We start from the raw sequence: 24,855 nt of genomic DNA, 5'->3' as shown, positions 1-24,855 counted from the left end.
TGTGTAGATGATTGTCTCTGTGATATTCATATAGGGATTACTACTACATGTGTTATGTTTATGTGCTAGTATGATATGATGCTATGTGCTAGTGACAGTAGGGGGAGATAGTCCCCGAGATATCCGGTCGGTAGGGCCGAAGGGGTAGTCATACTCATCCATGTTAGATAGATTCTGATATTGTGATACATGTTATGTGGTAGTAGTAGAGGGGAGAAATAGTTCCCCAGTATCCGGTCGAGAGGACCGAAGGGGAGGCCAACACCCAAATATGCTAGGCAGTATCCGGTCGAGAGGATCGAAGGGGAGGCCAGCACCCAGATATGCTAGGCAGTATCCGGTCGAGAGGACCGAAGGGGAGGCCAGGACCCAGGTATGCTAGGCAACGTCCGATCGAGAGGACCGAAGGGGTAGGTCGGGCACCCAGATATGCCTGACAATATATGTATGTTATGTGATTATATGGTATGTGGTACAGTGGGGGAACTCACTAAGCTTCGTGTTTACGGTTTTCAGTTTTGGTTTTCAGGTACCTCTGCTTCAAAGGGGAAGGAGCCAGCGCGGTAGCGGCATATCACACACACACTCTTGTTTCCGTAGTTATGAGTTTATTCTGGGATTGATACTTTGATATTTTGGTTGTTCAAATGTTGTGGATTTCAAATTTGGTTTTCGATGTGAAATGGTTTAATTAAACAATGTTTTAATTATTAATGTTTTCTAAGTAATGTTTTAAAAACGAAATTTTTGGACGTGAAAATTGGGTCGTTACATACATCTTCAAAATGTAGCATGTAGACAAATTTGTGTTTATGTATATGTCATTTAGAAATGACTTATGACTATAATTCGTGAGTCATTACTATAAATGATACAATATAAATAAATAAATAAAGATCGTAAGTTATAATCTAATAACTAGCTCCTAATGGTTTGCGGTTTCTAAAATCGACCACAAAATCAAATAACACTATATTATGAATATAGTTTTAGAAATAAACAAAAACCACAAGAAATCAACCCATATCGAAACCCGTAAAAACCGAACTATTTCCTAACACTTTTTTATACCTTAAAAAACCAACTTTATGGTTGATGATTTGATTTTGGCCAAAAAAAAGCACACCACACTCGGTCCTACTTTTCACATACAAAATATATGATTTAGTAGGGGTGAGCAATCCCAAACTAAGAAATCGAGAAACCGACTAAAACCGAAACCGAAAAAACCGACGGTTAGAGTTTGAATTTTTTAAAAACCGAAAAATCGGGTTCGATTTCGGTTTTTACCCACAAACCGACCCATCAAACCCGAGAAACCGAACCATACTTAAAACCGACAAACCGCCCCAAGAAACCGACCCATCCAACCCGAGAAACCGACCCATACTTGCTTGTTTTTTGGTTTTAATAGACTATTTCAGGTTTTGGTTGTAACTTGTAATAGACTGTTTGTTGTAAGACTCATGTTTTTTGAAGTATTTAACTTGTTGCTTCATTTATGGAAAATGGGTTAAAACCCAAAACCCGTGAATATATGGGTTGAACCCAAGAAACCGAAAAACCACCCAAACCGACCTCAGAACCCGAAAAACCGAACCTATTGGGTTCTGAAAACCAGAAACCGACCATTTATAGATTGGGTTGGGTTTGGGTCCAAAACCGACCCATGCACAACCCTATGATTTAGAAAAAAAAAAAGGAGAAATAACCTTGAGAAATGAGAACTATGCAAGACAATAAAAGGTCATTTAACGACCAAGAATTTACCGTACTCTAATAAGGGCAGGAAGTGAAATATAAAGTATTGTCAAGGGACTAGTTAGTAACTCAATCGTGTATTTATTTATTCGTTCGTCCGGTTTTATTTTGGCTTGAAAATACCAAATTCGAGGCGAAGAACTCTCTCCTACTCTGTCTCATCTCGCTCTCTCTCACACACAGATACACACAGTACCCCATTGATATCGCCTTCTCTCTATATTTCCACGCTTCTCTCACTTTGCGGAGCTTCGTAACATCCGACACATGTCTAATCATAGGGATAGGGGAAATTAGGGTTAGGGTTTTGAAGAGATTTCGCCATGGAGGTCGAAGAAGAAAACAACTCAAAGCACCTTCAAGAATCGACAACAACCGTATCAAATGAAAGTTTGTTAGAAAATAATAGCATGAATGATACAGAATTAGAAATAAAGGTACCAGAATCGAACACTCAAGAAGAGCAAGGAGAAAAATCGTCTGTTTTATCCCCTAAATTGGACGATCCAAATCCTTTTGACGCGGTTGCAGTGGGGGAAACAGCGGAGGAGAAGGTGGTTATTGTTGACGAGAACTCAGAGCAAACGGGTGGATGTTGGAACTCGGTGGTGGTCGAGCCTACGAGTTTGTTGAAAGACGAGAACGGAGCCGAGGGTGCTGCAAATGATGGAATTTCTACCTCTGATGTTGCTGCTACGGAGAGTGGTGGTAGCGAGTTAACAAATTCGACCAAAGTTGACGTTGGAGAGTGTGAGGCAGCTGTAATTGTGCGAGATAATGGTTTAGATGCAGTCGAAGAAAATGCCAATAACAGCGAGGAGGTTACCAATACAAATGGTCCGTTCGTGATTGAGAATGATAAAGACGGAAGTGACGATAAAATGGAGGAAGCTGGCGAGACGATGAAAGAGGGCGGAGGAGTGGATGTTCCGCTGGTGCCAGTTGCTGAAATTGATGAAAGAGAGGAAGTGATGGCGGATGTTAAGAGTGATGGTGACGAAATTGTTCTAGGAGATGAAGCAATCACAGAGAGTCAGGTTGATGTCCAAGAAGCGGATGCAGAAGTTGTTGCAGATGAAGAGGAAGGTCTTGAGGAAGGAAACACGACAGACGACGAGAACGCTGCCGGTGCTGCAGAAAACGAGGATGAAGAACCAACGCTGGCAGATGAGGAGAGATCATTAGATACAGAATTGGAGACCGATGAAGAAGCAACCATGGCTGATGAAGAGAAAGTCCCATCGGAGGAGATGGAAACGGAATTGACAGAGTCGGTTGTTAAGCGTGGCAGAAGGAAACGGAAAAGAGGAGGGAAGAACTCAAAAGCTACCCACAAGTCTACAGTTGGGCGTAAGAAGATAATAATTGACGAAGATGTTTGCTTCATTTGCTTTGATGGCGGAGACCTTGTGCTATGCGATATGAGGTGAGTGTTCTTGATAGATGATCAATCTGGATTTACAGTGTTCTAAATTCCATTGTTCCATATTTACAGGACTTGCCCTAAAGCTTATCACCCTTCTTGTGTTAACCGAGAAGCTTCTTTCTTCCAAACTAAGGGTCGATGGAATTGTGGTATGTTCTCTATCCTCTCATACATTTAAATAATTGTTGCTTTTCACTTCATGTGATATATTTACCATTTATATTATCAAAACAAGGACCAAAATTGACGCTTCTCATAAAATAGTTTCTGAAAACAAGGTAAAGGGGGCGTTTGGTTTGCTGGGTTCCTTAGGAATTCAATTACATTCCATTTTTGGTGTAAAAGTAAAACTTGCTCCTTCTGGGTTCTCTTGAGCTGACATTCTTCAAACAAACACCAACCAAAGAGGAATTTTTTCTTAGAATGTGTATATGAAAAACGAATGAATGAAATATATGTTTATGACGATTGAATGAATGAAATCATACCTGGGGTAGTTATATAGTGTGGTTTGGGGATTTAAGGTGTTCATTTAGAACAACCAAAGTTATTTTTTTTTTCTGTTGTAAATGGTTAATGGTGTTACATGATATATGAGAGCTAATCTTGCAGCAGTTGGCTTGTATCAGAGATTCAGTTAAAAGGGAGATTCATCAGAGAACCTGCCACAACACAGATACCATGAATGCTTCACTGCTAAAGTTGATGGCTTTTTTCCAGTAGGATTAGTGTCAATGTGTGACTCCATGAATTCTTAATTAATCTGTTCAAGAAAGCAAAGCCTTTTTTTGTCTAGCGAAGTTGTCAAAGGAAAGACTATTGTTTTCCAATATCTGGACACCATCCAAGAACGATTAATTCTTCGTTTTTTTGAAGTTGATCAAAATAGGAAAAATCCATTGGCATTATGTTATGCGTGTTCTTTTTTGATGTAACCACATTCAAATGTATAATTAAGTCCTTGTTGTAAACAAATGCAAGGACTTAAATGTAGTATGATTAAGTTGTTGTGAGGGCACACATACATACTTGTTTCAAGCAATTACTGCAAAAGCATTTTAAATAACCAATCTACTACACCTTTTGCAATATTTGTTTTCTCATGAGAATAATCTCAAGAAAAAAGTTTTCTTCTTAACCTTAAACAACAAAGAGATAAACATGGCAACTGAGAAATGAAGAAAAGATCATGAAAACGAAAAAGAAGGAAGTGAAATAAAGAAATCATTTTGAAACTGTGCATGGATCCAAATTTGCTTCTAATGTGCAGTTGCTCAATGCATTCATGAATCACATATTAAAGCTATGTGTTTTGGTTTCCTATGTGTCATATTAACTACTTGAGTTTCTCAGATAGCATTTAAATGTGCTTTTACTTAAATTACCATGGGAGCAACTTATTTATTTATTTAAATTTAAATTTTGAGTTTCAGGTTGGCATCTGTGTAGTACCTGTGAGAAGAAGGCTGAATACATGTGCTATACATGCACCTTTTCCTTGTGCAAATCATGTATCAAAACCAATGTTATTTTATGTCTCAAAGAGAAAGAGAAGAAAGGTTTTTGTGAGACTTGCATGAAAACCATCATGCTAATCGAAAAAAACTCTCAGGAAAATCAAAATCAGGTATAATCATTAGTTATTCTTTACTCTTAATATAATCATCTATCTATAGACTATTAGTCTATAATATCAGTTGATAACTAAAAATCTCTGTTTCAACAGGTGGATGTAGATTTTGATGACAAGAACAGCTGGGAATATCTATTTAAAGATTATTGGATAGACATGAAATCCAAACTCAATCTTTCATTACCCGACCTTCTTGAGGCCAAGAATGCTTGGAAAGGATTCGATCCAGCTGGCAAGAAAGACCCGCCAGCTGTACACTCTGAAGGTGGTTCAGGCTCAGAAAACCCTTCCCCTTCCCCTTCCCTACAAACAAAAAAGAAGCGAATAAGAAAGCCTAAAAAGCTCAAAGAAGATCTGAAAGACACAGAATGGGCATCAAAAGAGCTTCTAGAATTCGTGGCCCACATGACAGGTGACGACACGTCATTTCAAACACAGTTTGATGTCCAAGCTCTCTTGCTTGAGTACATTAAAACAAACAAACTTCGTGATTCGCGTCGCAAAAGTTATATAATTTGTGATGCAAGACTCGAAAGACTTTTTGGAAAACCACGTGTTGGACATTTTGAGATGTTGAAGCTTCTAGAATCCCATTTTCTTATCAAAGAAGATTCTCAGATAGATGATGTACAACTACAAGGGGACACTGTTGACACTGATGTTGTCCAGGTGGACAATGATGATGAAGGTAATGAGAATGTGAAAAGTGGGAAAGACAATAAAAAACGTAAAATTCGCAAGAAAGTTGACCGAGAACCTCAGTCAAACCGTGATGATTATGCTGCGATTGATACACACAATATAAGTTTAATTTACATGAGAAGGAAGTTGGTGGAGGATTTACTTAAAGATAATGAAACATTTCATAAAAAAGTTTTTGGGACCTTTGTTAGGATAAGGATTCCTGGTGCTCATAATAAGAGTGACATATATAGACTGGTTCAAGTTACAGGTGATTGAACACTTTACTATTTTTTAAAATTTTTTATTTCTAATACTGCTATGTATATAATTTATTCGGTTAATCTACAATGATTGAAAACAGGGACTATAAAAACGGAGGAATATTCAGTTGGCAAACAGAAGACTGATTCCATGCTTGAAATATTGAATCTTGACAAAACGGAATCTGTATCCATTGATACCATTTCAAATCAAGAATTCACAGAGGTTATAAAGCTAAATTTTTTTTTGTAGAATTAATGGTATCTTTTGAGTTGCTGATATGTTTAGTTTTGATACGGTAGGATGAATGCAAGCGTCTAAGGCAAAGTATAAAGTGTGGATTGATAAATAGGCTGAAAGTGGTATGTTTTTCTTTTTTCTTTATATATAAAAAAAATAAAAAATTCTTTCCATTGTTCTAACATGTTTGGTTGCTTGTAGGGAGACATTCTGGATAAAGCCATGGAACTTCAAGCTGCAAGAGTTGATGATGTAAGTTCTGTAATTCGATTCATCTTTTTCTTTATTTATGTATTTTATTTTAAATATATTTTGTATCTAATGCTTTATAAATGTTTCAGTGGCTTGAATTGGAGGTTTTGCGCCTTAGTCATCTTCGTGATCGAGCAAGTGATTTAGGGCGTAAAAAAGAATATCCTTTTTTTTTTTTTACTGTTTCATTTTTATGTTAGTCATGATGAATTTAATGGAGAGTTTTGACTTTTGTGTGATCCTTGACTTATATATATCCACGCTCAGAGAATGTGTAGAGAAGCTACAAATTTTGAAGACACCTGAAGAACGTGCTCGTAGGCTAGAAGATTTACCTGTAATACATGATGATCCTACTATGGATCCAAAACATGTGTCTGAAGACGACACAGATGAAGATGACAAGAAACAAGGTATAGTTTAAAGACAAGTAAATAGCAACCAGTATACTATAACTATATTGGTAAAAAGATTGGTTTATGATTCTGTATTGCTATATGTAGATACATACAAAAGCTCTGTGGGCCCCAGATTTAATAATAACCGGAGACGAGACTACCCCTCGAAAGAACCTTGGAGTAGTACAAGAGGTCCTGCTAAAAATTACGAATTTGCCCGCAACTTGAGTTTCTCAAACAAAACCGAACCACATAATGAAAATGTACACGATCAAGGACGGGACCCAATCATGCAAAAGAAAAACGAAGATTCACCTTCACCTTCACCTTCAAGTTCAAGAAAAGAGGTTATTCCCGAAACTACCCCTGAAGTAAATGAAACAGAGAAAATGTGGCATTACAAGGATCCATCTGGGAAAATTCAAGGCCCGTTTTCGATGGCACAGCTGCGTAAATGGAACAATAATAAGTTTTTTCCTGTTGATTTGAAAATATGGAGAAAGAGTGAGAAGGAAGATGATGGTGTTCTTTTAACCGTTGTATTAGAGGGACGATTTAAAATTACAATTACACCCCCTGTTAAGTGGGGCCCGAAACATGATGAGAGAGATGGTTTTGGTTTAGGTAGCCTTCCCTCTCCTACTCCTACTCCTACTCCAAACCAAAGTAAGAGTATGGTTAGTTCTTCGTATCATGGTGGCAACGAAGGGCTGCAGTCACCTACACCGAGTGCAGGTGGTCCCCGGATGGTGGCATTTGGTGGTGGTAACAATATGCCGCCACCGCCAGTTGTTCAACCGGTTACCACCACCGATCAAAGTCTTTCTGGTGGACCATATGGTTGGAGTGGCGGTGCACCTCATAACCCACAACCGAGCCCCCAGTGGGGTGGTGGTGGTGGTGTACCGAATATGGTTCAGAATCCTGCCGGAAACTTTCTGCCACCGCCACCTCCGGTTAATCTGCCGCCGCCGCCACCACCACAACCACCACCAAATGTAAGTTGGCAACCTCCTCCAGGAAATCAAAGCATGAATTGGGGAGCTAATGTTCAAGGTCCACAATTAACAGTGAATTCCCCATGGGGTTTGCAACTGCAAGCAGGTGGTGGTGGTGGTGGTTGGGTTGGTCCACTACCACCAACACCAACACCAGCAGCGGGACAAGGGTGGGTTCCTGGGAATGGAATTGGAAACCCTAATTGGGTTGCTGGTGAGGTGAACCAGGGAGCATCATCCAATATGATGAGCAGCGGATGGGTTGGTGGAGCCAGTGAGATAGGGTGGGGTCCACAGGCGAACCAGGGTTGGGGTTCCCCTACACCTAGGAATCGAGGAGGCATGTGGGACAGAAATGAACAAAACTACAACAGAAGTGGGTTTTCAGGACAAAAGAGGAATAGAGGTGGTGGTGGTGGTGGTGGTGGTTATACAAGGCACTAAAAGAGACAAACCTCAAAACCCCAGGGGGTGTGATCGTAACATTTGTTTTGTACAGCATTTGTAGTGTGTCGTGGGTAGATGAAAGATGGATGTTTGCGTTTTAGGTTATATTATATACTTATTTAGCATCTCTTTCGTCAGAGATAGAAAACGTGTGCAGTGTAGGTTTTTTATGTGCTTTTAAGATTTAACATAATATCATAACCGACTAGACTTGTCTGTCTTGTCTTGTAGCATTGCGGGTTTTTCGTTATTGTTTATGCTGAATAAACGTGCTTCATGGTTCATGCCATAGACACCATGATTCACAGTGACACTTATTGATGTTTTCCCTTTTTTTTTTTTTTTGTTTCATATAAAAGCAATGTTTTTTTTTATATATGTATAAATTGTTTATGTAACATCTTAATAGCTCGTATGTAAGTGGAAGACACTAAGTTCATTTGATTTGACTCGGTAGTCTGATAGATTTAACGGGTAAATGATTTAAAATCATTAACTAAACCGTTTGGAATTAATTGTTTGTTTCTTACTTACAAGAGAGGAAAAAAAAAAAAAAATCAATGGTGGAATTAAGTCATCTGGCCTTTTTTGTTTCATAAAGAAAGAATAGCCATGGTGTAATTTTATTTCCATCAATTATTCATACTTTCTGACAAAAGGGTTGAAATTGTTGTACCTTCTACAGTTCTTCTGCTCACAGTTTGGATCTGTGTTGTAGACACTGTTGGATGGGCACCACCATCCCAAGTAGAGACATTTACCTTAAGCTTTACCGTTTTGATCCCGGTTGCAATTATGATATTTTTTTCAATATTATTGTATAGATATTCAAAGTGGTATAATTGCAATATTATTAATTCGTGTTAATTTCTTAAAATGTCAAAGTAGAAACACATCGTATGAAACACTTCAAAATAAACTTGATCCAATCTCATAAGCTTCAAGCTTGAGATGACATGTCATTAAAAAAACCCATAAACGGATGTTTTGTTGGTGCTTGAAGTGTTAAGGTAATTCATATTTAAGGATTATGTCATGCACACATGTCCGTATGCTTTTGTGAACTATGGTGCCCAAGACCGTTAAAAGCCGATTTGAAGCACGGAGCAAAAGTAAATATGAGGTCTGAATATATTAATTAAATAATTAAAGTTGAAGTAATAATAAGTTCTAACAATTGTATTAGAATAAGGTAGACGTATAATTGAAGTGGAGCATATAGGATAACAATCCAATCTTCCAAACATATCTTCAATGCTTTTACCTCACTCATTTTTAAGAAAATGCATCACCACATTAAATGGATTTTAGGATCTTGATCACATAAACTTACTAACTTTTGTACCCAAGTAGTTGGGGCCAAATCAAGCTTCCGAACAACTTAAAAAACCTGATCATAAACACTATTTTACGCTGCCTTTATTAGTAAAACAAAAACATAATCATAGACCCAATTTTATAGACCATAAAATGGAATAAAGAACAACACCTATTCCACATTGCTTTTGCTTTTCCAACATCTTTAATTCTTAATCAAAACTAACTTGAAACACCCATAAACTTAAAAGATGAGTGAATATGAATTAAGTGATTAATATATTTCACATACTATTAGATTCAAAGTCATAGAGTAGAGAATATAGTCATCGAGATTGAGAAATGAATTTCCGGAGAATTAGAAATCATAACTCAAGTCTGAAACAGATTGTCAAAATGAACAAATATATGATTGTTGATTGATTTAATTAGTTATTTTATCATTGTTCCCATAAAATAATTGGTCCACAAAGAACTATACACTTACATAATACTTAGTGATTTACATATTATCCTAACTATATATATATATATATATATATATATATATATATATATATATATATATATATATATATATATATATATATATATATATATATATATATATATATACATTTTAAGAGAAAAAACAAGGCTTTTTCTATAAAAAAAACTTACACGACATTATTTTCCGTGAATTTTTACATCCAAATAAAAAAATAAAAAAATCATCCTTCTAGTTGAAGAGTCTAATTTGAATATTGTTAAGATTTTGATTGCACATAGTGATATTCTAATAGAAATTATATGTAACACCATAACATTTAAATAATATTTTATTTAAAATAAAATGTATTTATACATAATCTTTCCAATAATTATTAGAGTTCACAACTTTTCGATGTTACAAATAATATCAACAACTATAGTAAAAAAGAAAATGATCAAACAACCTTCTCTATTCTATTCGTCATCATCATCGGTCACGCTCTTCTCTTCCACTTCTATACCTGAGTGCATGCACATTAAAACAAACACGTTAGACAAAAGTCTTGTGAGCTACATGAGTTTTTGATACATTCTCATTCTTTTATTTATTTTATATACTTTAAATTATTCTTTGCACAAAGACTTTAGCACATAAATCCTAGCAAGTACAGCCAACATAAGAATGAATCAACCTGGCCAACAGTAACTCATACGAGTTACACCTGGGTCCCACTGTTAAAGACTAATCCAAGATAAACCTGCCACAATACTCCATCAAACTCATGTTAATCCATGATAATCCCTTACCGGGAACCAATAACACAATCTAATCCTTCCACACATGCTCTTTATAAAGCTATAAATTTTCTTTATATCATTTATTCCTTTTTCTTTTTTCTTTTTACATTTTCCACCATATAGTGCCATTTTACTCCACCTATTCCATCTGGCTTTTCATTAAGCTTTTAGTACATTCACATATAACATTTATCATACAACTTTTCGTAAAGCCCATAATAAATGGGTACATGCACATGCTTCTTGCCCTAACAACTCTTTATAGATTTCACATTAAGATTCACATATATGCTTATGCTAATTCATCAATAATTACTAAATGGTTGTTGTGTAACACCCTATTCTGGGCCATTCTGTGATTCAGGGTTGTGGGTCGGAAGTCGATTCCATAAAAGCTTTGAGGCCTTAAGGAGGCAATGATTAGATCTTTTGGAAGAAGGAAATGAAGGTTATGAGACCTAAATCCTATGGATTGTGCTTTGGGCCGAAGGGTAGCGTGGGAAAAGTCATAGGTCGGTTTTTGCATGAGAAATGGATTTTTGTTCGAGAAGTTTTTAGTCCAATATATCTAGATATTATTATGGGGCTTTTAAATACCTTTCTGTGGATATAAACATTGTCGAAATCAGACTTGAAATGAAGAAATTATCACCATTTAAAGCTGGAGGGTTTTTAGGTTGAGCCTAGTACGTTGTGTGTACAGGATGTACGCTGGATGTACTAGGCAAGAGGTGATCGCGAAGTTGAACCTAGTATGTTGGGAGTACTAGGAGTACGTGGGGCGTACGTAGGCTGATGCCAAACCCTAATTTATAGGGTATCACCCTTATTTAATGGCATTAAATCACCCTTGGGCCTCACATAATCAACCTCCACTCCTTCCAAACCCTGATATCAAGTATATCCCTTGTGAGTGAAGATATTGAAGCTTGGTGGCCTTTTGTTGAAGAAGAAGATTAGTGAAGAAGGATGTGTTGCTTGCAAGCTTTTGGATCCAGAAACTACTCCTTTTGGTGCATATTCTAAAGGTATAAAGTTTATACCTTGATGAGTTTCCTTATAGATCTCCATAGATGGGTTTTTTTCATGAACTTTTGTCCCAAAGCTTGGACCTTTGTGAGTATGGAGTACTCCAAAGCTTATTAGCTGTCCTTTCAATTATTTTAGGTCTTTTGGATTCATAAAAATGGTAAATTGATGCTCCCTTTCTAGCCATGCAAGATCTTGGTAGTGTTGAGTGTGGATTAAGTTAGAGTTTCAAGGTTTAAACTCTTTCCAGCCATGCAAAGGCTTAAAGTCTTTGACTTTATGGGTTTAGACATTATTTGGGATCAAATCTGAGAAATGGACTTAGTGGCTTAACTATTTAAGTCCTTAATGATGAGTTTAGGCTATTGAGGAGTACGCTGGGCGTACCCAGCTCGTACGCAGTGCCTACTGTGCAAAGGTGGTGTACGTTGGGCGTAGATCGAGTACGCAGGGCGTACTCAGATTGTTGACTGTTGTTGATTTTTTTGACTTTTGGGTTTTGGGCCATATTCGAACTACTAAGGTTTTTGGTCTTATTGGGTCATTAGTCCTTCTTGACTTTAGGTCATTGTTAGGCTTTAGGCCTTCTTGGATTTGGGCCCATAGTGGGATTCGGGCACCATTTAGGGTTTCAGGCCATTGCAGGCTTTTGGGTGTCTTTGGGCAGGGCCTGATTTGTGGTTTATGACCAGATTATTAATTAGGATATTGTTTGATGATATTTAGTGCAGAGGTTTCAAGATCAGCAGTTTGAGGTGAGTCTTCTCCCGGTGCTCGTGAGTCGAAGGCACCAATGCCGGCTCACTACATTATGTATGTATGATGCTAGCTGTATTTGTGACTCTTGCATGTTTGTATGAGCCTGTATGGTAGGATAGATGTATATGTGATGACCAGCTGGGTCTAGCTGTTATTATTGTGTTATGTTGTTTATATGTGACTGAGACTGTTGATGGTCTCCAGGGTTGCTGATAGCCCACCGGGTATGCTGTTAGCCTACTGGGATTACTGATAGTCTCTAGGGTTGCTGATAACCCATCGGGCGTGCTGTTAGCCCACTGGGACTGCTGATAGTCCCCAGGGTTGCTGATAACCTATAACTGTTTATTTGTGATGTGTTGTGTGTGATATTTTGGAGAACTCACTAAGCTTTGTGCTTACGATTTGTGGTTTTCATGTTTCAAGTTTCCTTATATTAAAGGTGGGGCACGACTCGATTACATTGCATCAATGGGGGACTTGTGTACATGATAACTTTGAAATGATACTCTGATAAATGTTTTACTGATTTGAATAAATACTTAAAGTTTTAATCGAAAAATTTGGGTTGAATTGTGGGGCATTACAGTTGAGCTCATCCAAAGCTCCAATCTCCTAACTATATATCATACAATTTATTGATTTATCAAACAACCAACAATGTTCTTTTTTCCTTAACCAAGGAAAACACAGACTTATATTCAACAATACATTTATCAAGTAACATCTACTTTGTTATGTACCCAAAAAATTCACATGTACTCGCCTGACTAGTTAGTGATGACTAACTATTATCATGGATTCCGGCTCAATATTGCGTTTTAGCTTTCCTTCTTGGCAAAATCTATTTAGGTAACAAAACATTAGAATCTTATAAACTCACTATTATATATACCATAATGGTCCATTAGCCGAATCTAGTAACCAGTTGTTACCAAATTTGTCAAATTTGGCATCACGTCTAATAGACGTCTTAACCCTAATGATTTTCACGTAATATAACTCTAAAGGTTGCAAGGTTCCATCCATACACACACATAAAATATGCAAATTATTCAACTTAAAAGCTTACCCTCAACGTCGGTATCCCGGAAATCAAGACTCATAACAATCTTCGGGCCTTCTGTAAGTGTAATCCCGTCAAAATCCACCTCTTCCATCCTTATTTCATGTTCCATGAATGCTCTCTGTCGCTTTGCTCCAAAATGACGAAATAGGGACCTAAAATACATTTTTTGTTAAGTCGGTTGCTCCACGCCGTTGTCTTATCTGAACCGCGCCACAGTTTCACAACAATTTTGTGTCGAACTTCAGACTTGTGTCAACTTCAGACAGACATAACTTTTCTTATACGAACTCCGATTTTAACGAACCTTTTATCATGTCAACCGGATCGGAGTGAACTACAACTTTCCTTTAACAATCATTTATTAAAACCTTATAAATCTTCTTTTATAATGCAATAAGTATAAGGATATACATATTATATTACCGAAAAGTTCACCATTTGGCTACATGAGTTCACCATTGGATGTATTTAAACCAAATACATCTTATAACACATAGTTTGTGATTTTTTGGTCATTACAACTCTCTTTCAAAAATCATTCACTAATAACCTTTACATTTTTATGTTAATCCTTTGCTTACGAAGTAACAATTTTCCGGTAGATTCTAAAAGAATAGATATTTTAAGATTCAACCTCAACCACATATTTCTCATTTGCTACTCTAATTCTCCAGCGTACTGGTATCACGCTGATACCAGGAGGGTATGGCTATTCATAAATGATTATATGATAGAGTGGTACAATCATATATGATTATAAATGTTTAAACATATATGTCTAATTATAAATGATTATATATATATATATATATATATATATATATATATATATATATATATGTTTGTTCACAGATTGAATAATCATGTATGTTTATAGTGGTTGGTGTCAGAGATGGCGGTGGTATAAGTGATTAAGGTGGTAGTGGTAGGGTCGGTTAGTGGTAGAGGTGGTGGTCATGATGGTGGCGGCGTCGGTTGTGGTGGTAGGGAAGGTGACGCGGGAAAAAGTAATTGGCAGCGTTGAATAATTATTTATGATTATAACTCTTCCGTTGTACCGGTACGCCGGAATGCTAAAGCGGCAAATGAAAATTAAGTGGCTGAATTTGAATGCAAAACAAATCAAATTTTGTGATAATTCATTGAGAGCGATTCTGAGCAACACATTTTCAATGCAAAATAAATCAATTTTTTTGGAAAAGAATTACGACATTATTTGACGTGAATTTGAAAATCCAAATAAAATAAAAATAAAAGAATCATCGTTTTAGTTGAATAGTCCAATTTGAATATTGTTAAGATTTTGAATCTATATCCAGTTATACATAGTGATATTTTGATAGGAATACTACATGTAATTATATTATTATATAAAATATTCTTGTTAGAATATTTGTAATATTTGTAAGATGAGTTGTGGTTAGATCTGTTTGAACTTTGCTTTACAAATATATAATGTGGGACTTATCCCACATTGGTGGAAGAGAAAACATTTTTCCATCTTATATACGAATGAATCAAGTACGAATGAATCAAGTAATGGATGAAGTATATTGGGCTTGCTTTGTGGTATTGGACTAGCCTAATTTGACTAAAAATGTGCTAATATCAAGAGAATATTTAAAGGTCAAAAGATGGGTCTTGGGGCTCTTGGGGTCTTCTTGATATATATATATATATATATATATATATATATATATATATATATATATATATATATATATATATATTACTTTTATTAAATTCGTAATCACTAAATGATAGGTATTTGGAAGTTATTTTCGGTTTTAACAGTTTTTAACTACCATAATCAATACCTATAAATACATGTTTTCTGTCATTTGTGAGGGGTTACAGAAACAGTCACCATAAATTCTCTTCAAAATTCGTTCTTTCTGAAGATGAAGGGGACATAGAAATTTCGACAGATTCAAGATTACTTTTTGGGTTGATTGTTGTATCCTCTAGACAGATCCATACCAGGGAAATTTCTGTCTTAGGACACTGCAATTTGTAGGCCTCAATCTACATAATTTCGTTTTTGTGTTTCTGTTGTAGACATAAATCTTCAAGTATGTTTTCTGTAAACTGATTTGTGTATATATATATATATATATATATATATATATATATATATATATATATATATATATATATATATTTCAATTTCGTTTGTTTTATTTCTATTAGTCTTGTTGATTGTATACTTCTGTCATAACAAGATCTGCTAACATCGACAGAGATGATGAATTACGCCGGCGACTACCTTCCATTTTCGTGTATTTTGTAAATTCGTATCGATAACACCACATGATTGCTTCCATCATCACAACAATGAAAGATTTCGATCGAGATAACCGTTCTTAACCTCCAATTTGTTTCTGATGTTAGTTGCGACATCCAATTCCAAGTTAGTAATATCTAAAATCGCTGAAGGTTGATACGATCGATTTTTGTTTTTGATGTATTGATTCTGAAATCAGAAATCTTATTATATTGGAATTATCACCGTTTTTGTTGATGATCGGAAGTCCTGTTCGCCTTCAAATCACTTCAAGGCATTGGAAGGTTTTCGGAATACCTTCATCGAAATCAATTGAATTCAATCTCAAATTTCCCTTCACAGTTAACAAAAAATCGTAATCAGTGTTTCAGCATTTTGTGTAATTAACGATGGCTGTAGTATTTGAGAATGCATTACAACTTATATTGGGTGAATTACAGAAAGCAGTATATGTTGTAGGGTACTCGTCACCTTTTTAAACTATGACAAGTTGGGTTCCCTACTTCATCAGTAGCACATAACTAATCAGTTTGGGCTATATGATTCCCACTTCAAGATTGCATTTGGGCAAAAAAATTTAAGGCTTGGTGATGCAAACAAGATGGTTCTTTTTCTGCCCGCCAAGTGTTTGATAAAATGCCTGAATGAGTTTTTCAAGTGTTGTTGCCAATTTTCGACTCAAGCTGATGTAGAGATTCTATTCGGTGTGGGTTCTACTGTGCACACTCCAGCCTTTTGTTGGAGTGTCACTTTTTCTTTTGGGTTAGTGCTTCTAATTTCGGGTCTCACCTTGAGGCTTAAATAAACTTTATTTGCTGGTTTATGGCGTCCTCTTATTCCTTTGAGAGCGGGGCTTGGCCGTGTCCTTTTCGGGGGTTTCACTGTTGCCCAAATGGTATTGTTGGAAGTAAAGGGATTTCTCGTATGATATCTCATCTCAAGAGCTTACACCTCCATACAGATGAACGCAGAGCTGTGTTACGGGAGGCTATTACTTCTGACATTGGGTTGTTTATGTCTGTGGTAGCAACTTTGAAGGAGTTTGGTCAATGGATATGTGGGGATTGCATGAAGCTTCATGCCCTGAGTCGTTCATGTCACCACTCGGGTGGCTTGATTAAGTTTATTGACGGGGCTGATGACATGAGCATGCATATTGTTGGCATTTCAAAGCCGCTACCCAATGAACCGGAAGCCGACCTCAATGATGGGTTGGTGATGGATGCTCACCTACTTGATCGTGTTTTTAAGCTGCCTATCACCACTGTCAAAAGCATCCCTCATAACTGTCGTATGGCTTTCTCTCAGGCTTTGAAAGCAGCCCTTTCCAAAGTGGTTGCTCATCCCGGATCCGTTGAAGCGTAGGTTGCTCTGTTAATTCTTCCTAGGTGTACTCTTCAGGTGTTCAGGCCCAAGAATAGGCAAGAAAGTAGGTCTGACAACTGGAAGTCTTTGCAACATCGTAATATCTTGAGCGCTTTAGCTACTTGGGGGACTGAAGACGGTATTGCCAAGCTAGTTAAAAACTTAGTTGACAATGCAATACTGGAGCAACAAGATAAAAAAGAAGAGTACATTCAGGAGAAAGGAACACCGGGCAGCACCAATGTCAGACAATGTCTTCGTAAGGTTGCCGATGGACATTTTACAACAGCAGTGAAAGTTTTATGTTCTTCGGGGGTTGCTCCATTTGGGGGTGATACCACGAAGGCATTATAGGATAAGCATCCATACAAGCCACCGACTTCCATGCCCAACACCATATTTTCAGAACCTCCCTTGGTAGTGGATGTTGACAATGTCCTTGGGGAATTAAATCATTCCCTAAAGGTACCTCGTGTGGGAGGGACGGGTTGAGAGCTCAACACATTTTAGATGCCCTTTGTGGAGAAGGTTCGGCTATAGCCAAAGACCACTTACGTGCTATTACTTATGTGGTTAATTTATGGCTAGGGGGAAGATGTCCTTCGAGCTTGGCATAATTTGTTGCCTCTGCTCCTCTCATGTCGCTCTTAAAACCTGACAAGGGAATACGACCTATTGCAGTAGGTACTATATGGAGACGTTTGGTTTCCAAGTTGGCCATGAAAGGGGTTGGTAAAGAAATGGCCAAATATCTCAATGATTTTCAGTTCGGAGTCGGGGTGTCGAGTGGCGTTGAGGCCGTTTTACATAGCGCCAATAGGTTGTTGAGTGAGCGCCAGGATGACAAATCTCTCTTCATGCTTACCGTGGACTTCTCTAATGCCTTTAACCTTGTTGACAGATCCACATTACTTCATGAGGTCAGATTGAGGTGTCCCTCTATTTCCTTGTGGGTAGAATTCCTATATGGTCAAGCAGCAAGGTTATATCTAGGCAACACACATATTCGGTCTTCTACCGGGGTTCAGCAAGGAGACCCCTTGGGACCACTTCTCTTTTCCATTGTGTTGCACCCGTTATTGCATAAGATTAGAGACAATTGCAAGCTTTTTCTCCATGCATGGTACTTGGATGATGGCACACTTATCGGAGATTCGGAGGAGGTGGCCAAAGCATTGGACATCATTACGGTGACTGGCCCAAAATTGGACCTTTAGCTGAATATCAAGAAAACCGAGCTCTTTTGGCCCTCGTGTGATGGTAGGAAGTTACGGGAGGGGCTATTTCCAGCGGACATCGGGAGGCCACCTTTGGGGGTGAAACTTCTTGGGGGAGCTGTTAGTAAAGATGCTAGTTTCATTCGCAACTTAGCCATAAAGAGAGCCGAAAACACTGTGAATTTGATGTGCCTTCTTCCACAATTGTCTGACCCCCAGAGTGAGCTCCTTCTTCTTCAGTCTTGTATGGGGGTATTGCTAAACTTTTCTTTGGGTTGAGGACGTGCCAACCCATTCACATGGAGGAGGCGGAAATATTCTTTGACAATGGATTGTGCGGGGCAATTAAGGACATTGTGGTTTGTGGGGGCCCTTTCGTTGGTGACATACAATGGCGAATTACTTCCTTACCCATTAGGTTTGGGGGTTTGGGTTTATACTTGGCAGTAGAGGCTACCTCCTATGCTTTTGTTGCCTCAAGGGCCCAATCTTGGGTATTGCAAGACCACATCTTACGGGATAGCGGTATACATGGTATGGATTCTGATTATGATTGTGCCCTGGCATCCCTTCGCAACAAGCTTCCAGATTTTGACCTTAACAATTTTACTACTAAAGACACCCCCCCTAAATCACAGAATACACTGGTGAGTGTCCTTTTTCGTAAAATTGTCCAAGATATGAAAGTGCATCTCGACATGACGGCTCGACAGAAAGCGGTTTTCCAGTGCTTACGTGCACCACATGTTCAGATTTTCTTCTGGCTATCCCTATAGATGGGCTTGGCCAACACATGTCTCCTGTGGAGTATCGTACTATTCTCAAATATCGACTCATGATTCCCATATTCCCAACTGACGAGATATGTCTTGTGTGTCGCAAGACATGTTTGGAGTCTTTTGGAGAGCATGCAGTTCACTGTAAAGAACTCCCGGGGTTCAAATACAGGCACGATATGGTTATGGATGTTTTGTTTGACATATTTAAGCGTGCCGGGGTTTCCGCTAAGAAAGAGGCGCCTGTTAATTTCTTGACTGACCCGACAGAAGGAAGGTCAACACTCAGACCGGCTGACATTTTGATTTTTGGATGGGTCGGAGGGAAACACGCATGTGTGGATCTTACAGGGGTATCCCCTCTCGTGGGCCTGAGGGCTGGGGGTTTCACGACGGGACATGCTGCTTTAAAAGCAGTTACAGACAAAGTCACCAAACATGAGAGATCGTGCATGGAAAATCAACACAGCTTGTTGCCCGTTTGCCATCTCACTCATTGTACGATGACAATTAAAATATTATAGAACCAAATTGAAAAAAAAAACTACACATACTAATATTATGTATGTATATATGTGACTTTTTGTTATTTAATACCAAGATTAGTTTAAAAGTAATTTTTTTGGATATTTTCTTACTATGCCAATAGTATGTCGAATAGTTTTTAAAATATAAAATATTTTTTCCAAATAAAAATAACATGTTTTTATCGATGTTCATCCATCGATCTTGGTTGTAGGCTTGTAGCTATATGTATGTCTTTATCACAATCATCACTTTAACTGAAATACATCCATCATATCTATTTGGTTCCAAACACATGAAAAGATGCATACCACTTTAAGTATTCGACTCCTTTTTCCCTAATGTTTTGTGTAACGATTAGTGACAATCACACTCATACGCTTTATAATTGCCTTGTTAGTTATTGCTTTTAAAGTACGTAGTATTTTATACATTATTATTGCTCATCACTCACCACTCATCAGACAACATGTTATCTTTCTGGTGTAAGTTGGTCTTACCCACTCTCACATGGCATGCTTCAAATCTACATAACCTTTGGAACCAGTTTGGCCATGAGGATAGGACAAAGGTTGGTAATACAATTGTGGGCAAATGGCCATCATGGGTCATTCAATTTGGTTGGTGTTTGGACCCTCTTAATAATTCAACCAATTTATGATATTCACAAACCCATTTCATGTTGATGTGTCACTTTTCTTGATAATTGGTGTCCCTACATTATGTTCATTCGAACGGTAATAAGATTAAAAAAAACCCTCATAAGTAAACTCTATAGAACTCTCTTTTATATATATATATATATATATATATATATATATATATATATATATATATATATATATATATATATATATATATATATATATATATATATATATATATATATATATATCAATTTAATATAGAATATGTATTAATAACATATAATAAAATCTAACAGGGTACCTCTTCATTTATGAGTAAACAAGTGAGAACAGGTATTTACTACTAAACCAAACCTAATGACGGCTTTCACATGTGATTGCGTTGGTCTTTTTTTTTTTTTTTTTTTTTTTTTTTTTTTGTCTATTTAACATTGACTGATAGAGAGTTGACATATTCGTGTTATATATCTGAAAACCCAATGACATCTATTCATATAAAGTTAAAAGTGGATAAAGTTTGATTGAACATGGGTAATGTGCCTTTTATGATAAGAAGCTTTAGTCGCTAGTCTAACTGATATAGGGGTAACCCAAACATGGCTCCATGATTAAACAACTCTTGATATATGGTTTATAGAAACCCCGGTGGTTGTGTATACATATTTGTTGTAGGCAAATAAAAGCGCATTATTGGATGAAAGAGCATCCAAACAAATACATTACCTATGTTTTCGAACGGTTGTTTTATAACCTAAGCAGTGATCGAAATTTTAATAGTGGTCACATGCCGCTATTTGAAATAGCGGGTATCGCGGTAGTATAGCGGTTTTTAATATCATAGAAAATTTATATACATTAGAGTATTAATACTATATAGAATTAATATCATAAAAGGTCATATAAAAACATAACATAAACCATATATAATATTCTAATACGATAATATGGAAACTAAAAAGCGTTAAGTGTCATCGTAGCTCAAGTTGTTCGTGATTTGTAAGTACAGAAAGAGACGAAAAAAAAAAGTTATCATTCGTTGCTTTACAGCTTGTAATTAATTAGATTTATTGTTTGGACTTATTAAAACAAAAAGTATAGTGGACTAATTAAAAAAAATACAGATTTAATATTGAAATAGCCCACAATCGGTTTTTTCTTTATCAAAGTAGCTTAATGTGTATGAGATTGTAAAAACGGATGTAACGTCGCTATAGCGCTGATGAATTTCGCGATAAATAGTGGTCAATAGCGTAATCGCTATTCGTAAACGCTATTTCAAAATAGAGGTTCAATATCAATACAAAAAGCTATAGTGCTACTATAGCACCGTTATAACACGCTATTAATAGCATAGTTTACAGGATACAACAATAAATAACGAGATAAATTAAATTTTCAATCAGACGACAAATTACACATATACAAATGTCAATTTAGTTTATTTTATTTTAGAAAACTGGCTATTCAAAATCATCATTTGATGGCCCATCATATAAGTTTATAATCAAATAAGAGACGTTTTTTCTTATTAAACATAACAATACAACTTAGTCGATTATATATATATATATATATATATATATATATATATATATATATATATATATATATATATATATATATATATATATATAGAGAGAGAGAGAGAGAGAGAGAGAGATTAAACTTTGCTTTTTAAAGTATATTATTTTCATGCAATGCTGGTGATTTTATGTCATCAACTATTTATGTAATTTGAATTAATATGAAAGTCAAGCAGTATTCTAAAAAGCGTGTTATGTCGTGCACTAAGACGTGTCATGGTGTGAGGTGTGACTGTCGTTTCGAGAAATCTCATGACAGTGTTGTTAGGCATGACACGTTGCAATGTGTGATATATCGTTACATAACGCATTATGGCGCAAGTTTTTTTTTTCAAAATATATTTTTTTTGTTCTTTTTTATGCATTTTCTAATCGGACATACAACAATTGAGCTTTTTTGAACTTTTTTGTCATCAGTTGTTGATATAAAACTTCTAAAAACTTTATATATATATATATATATATATATATATATATATTTGTGTGATAATATAATTATAAATTAATACAAAATTGTCAACTTATATCACACCTTAAAAAAATCATGGTCTCGTCATGGCTCGTAAAACTTGATGTTTGATCTTACCACCACGAGATGCCTCACATCTTTTAGAATCTTTATGTCAAATATGTATTTAAACTATAATATATTCAAGTTAGGTGGTACGGGGTATCACTTATATGCAATGGTACGGGGTATCACTTATATGTAAGACTAGTTAAATCCTGGACATGAAGAAAAGTAGGGATCATGGGAGTTGTGCCCTGCTCATAGACACCTCTTATCTAGATAACTCAAACAGTGCAACGACCTGATTGCTCGACAAGTCAAGATGGTTGTTACAACTCCGGTCCAAGCTCCCATAGGTAGCTCAATCTTTCTAGACATGTTTACACAAAAAAAAGTCTAACTGCAACATACATATATTTTGTTGTCATTATCGAAATTTTAGATACATTAGTGTGTATATATATATATATATATATATATATATATATATATATATATATATATATATATATTCATTCGTCTATTTTAGAATTGTCATTCGGAAAATTAATATTTCATATATTTTTTCCAGAAATGTATTTTTTTAACTTTGTACCTAAAACATAGAATGATCTTCACATACATTATCATAGGGAAAATGACTTAGGAGGGTAACTACCTCTTATCTGTGTTCACATATTAGCAACTTCTTATTTTTTGTACATAAGAAAGCAACTAACTTGTTTTAACTGTGTAACATCCCAAAAATCATGACCAAAAATTTTGTTTTTAATTTAATACTAAAACCATAATTGTCAATTCATTAATTTAATACTCCGGCATCGGGCCCCGCCTGGCATCGAGCCCCGCTCGGTATACAAATCTGTCTCTCTTAGGCCTCGCCTGTCTCCGGGCCCCGCCCGCTAAACACATTGAATCATATAACATGCTAACACATAAAGAAACATACTCTACTGTATCCATGTCCTAAGAAACATACTCTGCTAATAATAAGATACGGAACTTCGTCCGTACTCAGCTAGTTCCAGCCAGGGCTTCAGCAGTGCAAGGTGAGTCTCCTCACTGTGTGAATGGGTCTAAGACCACAATGCCAACCCATATAGTCTATGAATAGGAAGACCTGGGGGTTAGCCCTAGGCATTGTATGCTAGAATGTTATTCCAGACCAAGGTTTGATGTCGGGCGGGTGCCTGAGGAATGTTTGCATGTTAGATTATACTTGTTGTCTGTGTGATACTTGTATATGCCTGGTAAAGAGGTGAGTGTGGGCGAGGTCTCGTATCTCATCACTAGCTGAGTACGGATGATGTTCCGTATCTCATTATTAGGAGAATATGTTTCTTAGGACATGGATACAGTAGAATATGTTTCTTTATATGTTTGCATGTTATATGATTGTATGTGTTTAGCGGACGGGCCCCGGAGACAGACAAGGCCTAAGAGAGACAGATCTGTACATCGAGCGGGGCTCGATGCCAGGTGGGGCCTGATGCCGGGCGGGGCCCGATGTCAGAGTATTAAATTAATGGTTTGACAATTATGGTTTTAGTATTAAATTAAAAACAAAATTTTTGGTCATGATTTTTGGGATGTTACACAGTTAAAACAAGTTAGTTGTTTTCTTATGTACAAAAAATAAGAAGTTGCCAATATGTGAACACGGATAATAGGTAGTTACCCTTCTAAGTCATTTTCCTATTATCATAAGTTAGATTTCTCCGTCACCAACACATTGTGTGAGATATATCAATACAAAAACTAGACCTATAGGATCTGGGAAGCAATCTAGATTTTTGATTGCAAATATTTATTTTCATGTCCCTATATTTTCCTAGCATGCAAGTTGTCACTTGTATGTTAGTTTTATAGACATTAAAAACATATATATCTACGGTTACGTTTCAAGGTTGGTAGTAAACTTTACTCTAAGGTTAATTCCGTCAACATTTGCGAAAGAATTGTATTATTGGAGAAGAGAACATTGATTGGTGAATCATAATTTCTTTGAATTATACCCTCATATCCATATCAAGGATATTTTGATTTCCTATACTACACATCCATTCCAAATATCCTCGCGCATTAATATATTTTCTTTGCTTTAATTTGTTTCAAAATAAATGAAATTAGATTTTAAGAAAATACTCAAACTAAATAAAAAGAGTTATTTAGATTTTAGAGTATAAGTGTAAAAAATTTATTTAAGAAAAAAGTCATAATCCAAAAAAATACTTTAATAAAAACTTCGAAAGTTTATAGATGTTTTTATCTTTTAGTTTATTATTTTATGACCGTCTGATCAACAAGACGTACCTAAAATTAACCAAGAATAGCAAGCCAACGTCATTAACAACCACTTGACAACAAACCAACGAACAATTGTGAATAATTCAAATTTATCCTA

General features: G+C 36.3%; 1 protein-coding gene across 1 annotated transcript; it reads left to right on the top strand.

The window, feature by feature from the left end:
- The first annotated feature begins 1,862 nt into the window (after positions 1 to 1,862).
- Positions 1,863 to 8,421, top strand: LOC145092401 (zinc finger CCCH domain-containing protein 19-like). The gene is made up of 10 exons (XM_079030343.1): positions 1,863 to 3,187; positions 3,257 to 3,336; positions 4,621 to 4,814; positions 4,914 to 5,772; positions 5,866 to 5,990; positions 6,068 to 6,127; positions 6,207 to 6,257; positions 6,347 to 6,417; positions 6,519 to 6,670; positions 6,761 to 8,421. The coding sequence occupies exons 1-10, from the start codon at positions 2,085 to 2,087 to the stop codon at positions 8,095 to 8,097; spliced, it is 4,032 nt and encodes a 1,343-aa protein (XP_078886469.1). The 5' UTR covers positions 1,863 to 2,084; the 3' UTR covers positions 8,098 to 8,421.
- Positions 8,422 to 24,855: the final 16,434 nt, after the last annotated feature.

The sequence above is a fragment of the Lactuca serriola genome, chromosome 3 (assembly GCF_051521515.1).
Source record: "Lactuca serriola cultivar US96UC23 chromosome 3, Lser_US96UC23_V15, whole genome shotgun sequence".
Classification (NCBI taxonomy): domain Eukaryota; kingdom Viridiplantae; phylum Streptophyta; class Magnoliopsida; order Asterales; family Asteraceae; genus Lactuca; species Lactuca serriola.
Note: the sequence above shows the minus strand (reverse complement) of the source record. Positions and strands in the feature narration are given on the sequence as shown.

Bases quoted from the DNA above. Each gene is read 5' to 3' on its own strand.
- LOC145092401 (XM_079030343.1), top strand. From the start codon at position 2,085: ATGGAGGTCGAAGAAGAAAACAACTCAAAGCACCTTCAAGAATCGACA. The intron at 5,991-6,067 runs GTTATAAAGCTA...TTGATACGGTAG, and splicing joins CAAATCAAGAATTCACAGAG to GATGAATGCAAGCGTCTAAG. The intron at 6,258-6,346 runs GTAAGTTCTGTA...TAAATGTTTCAG, and splicing joins AAGCTGCAAGAGTTGATGAT to TGGCTTGAATTGGAGGTTTT.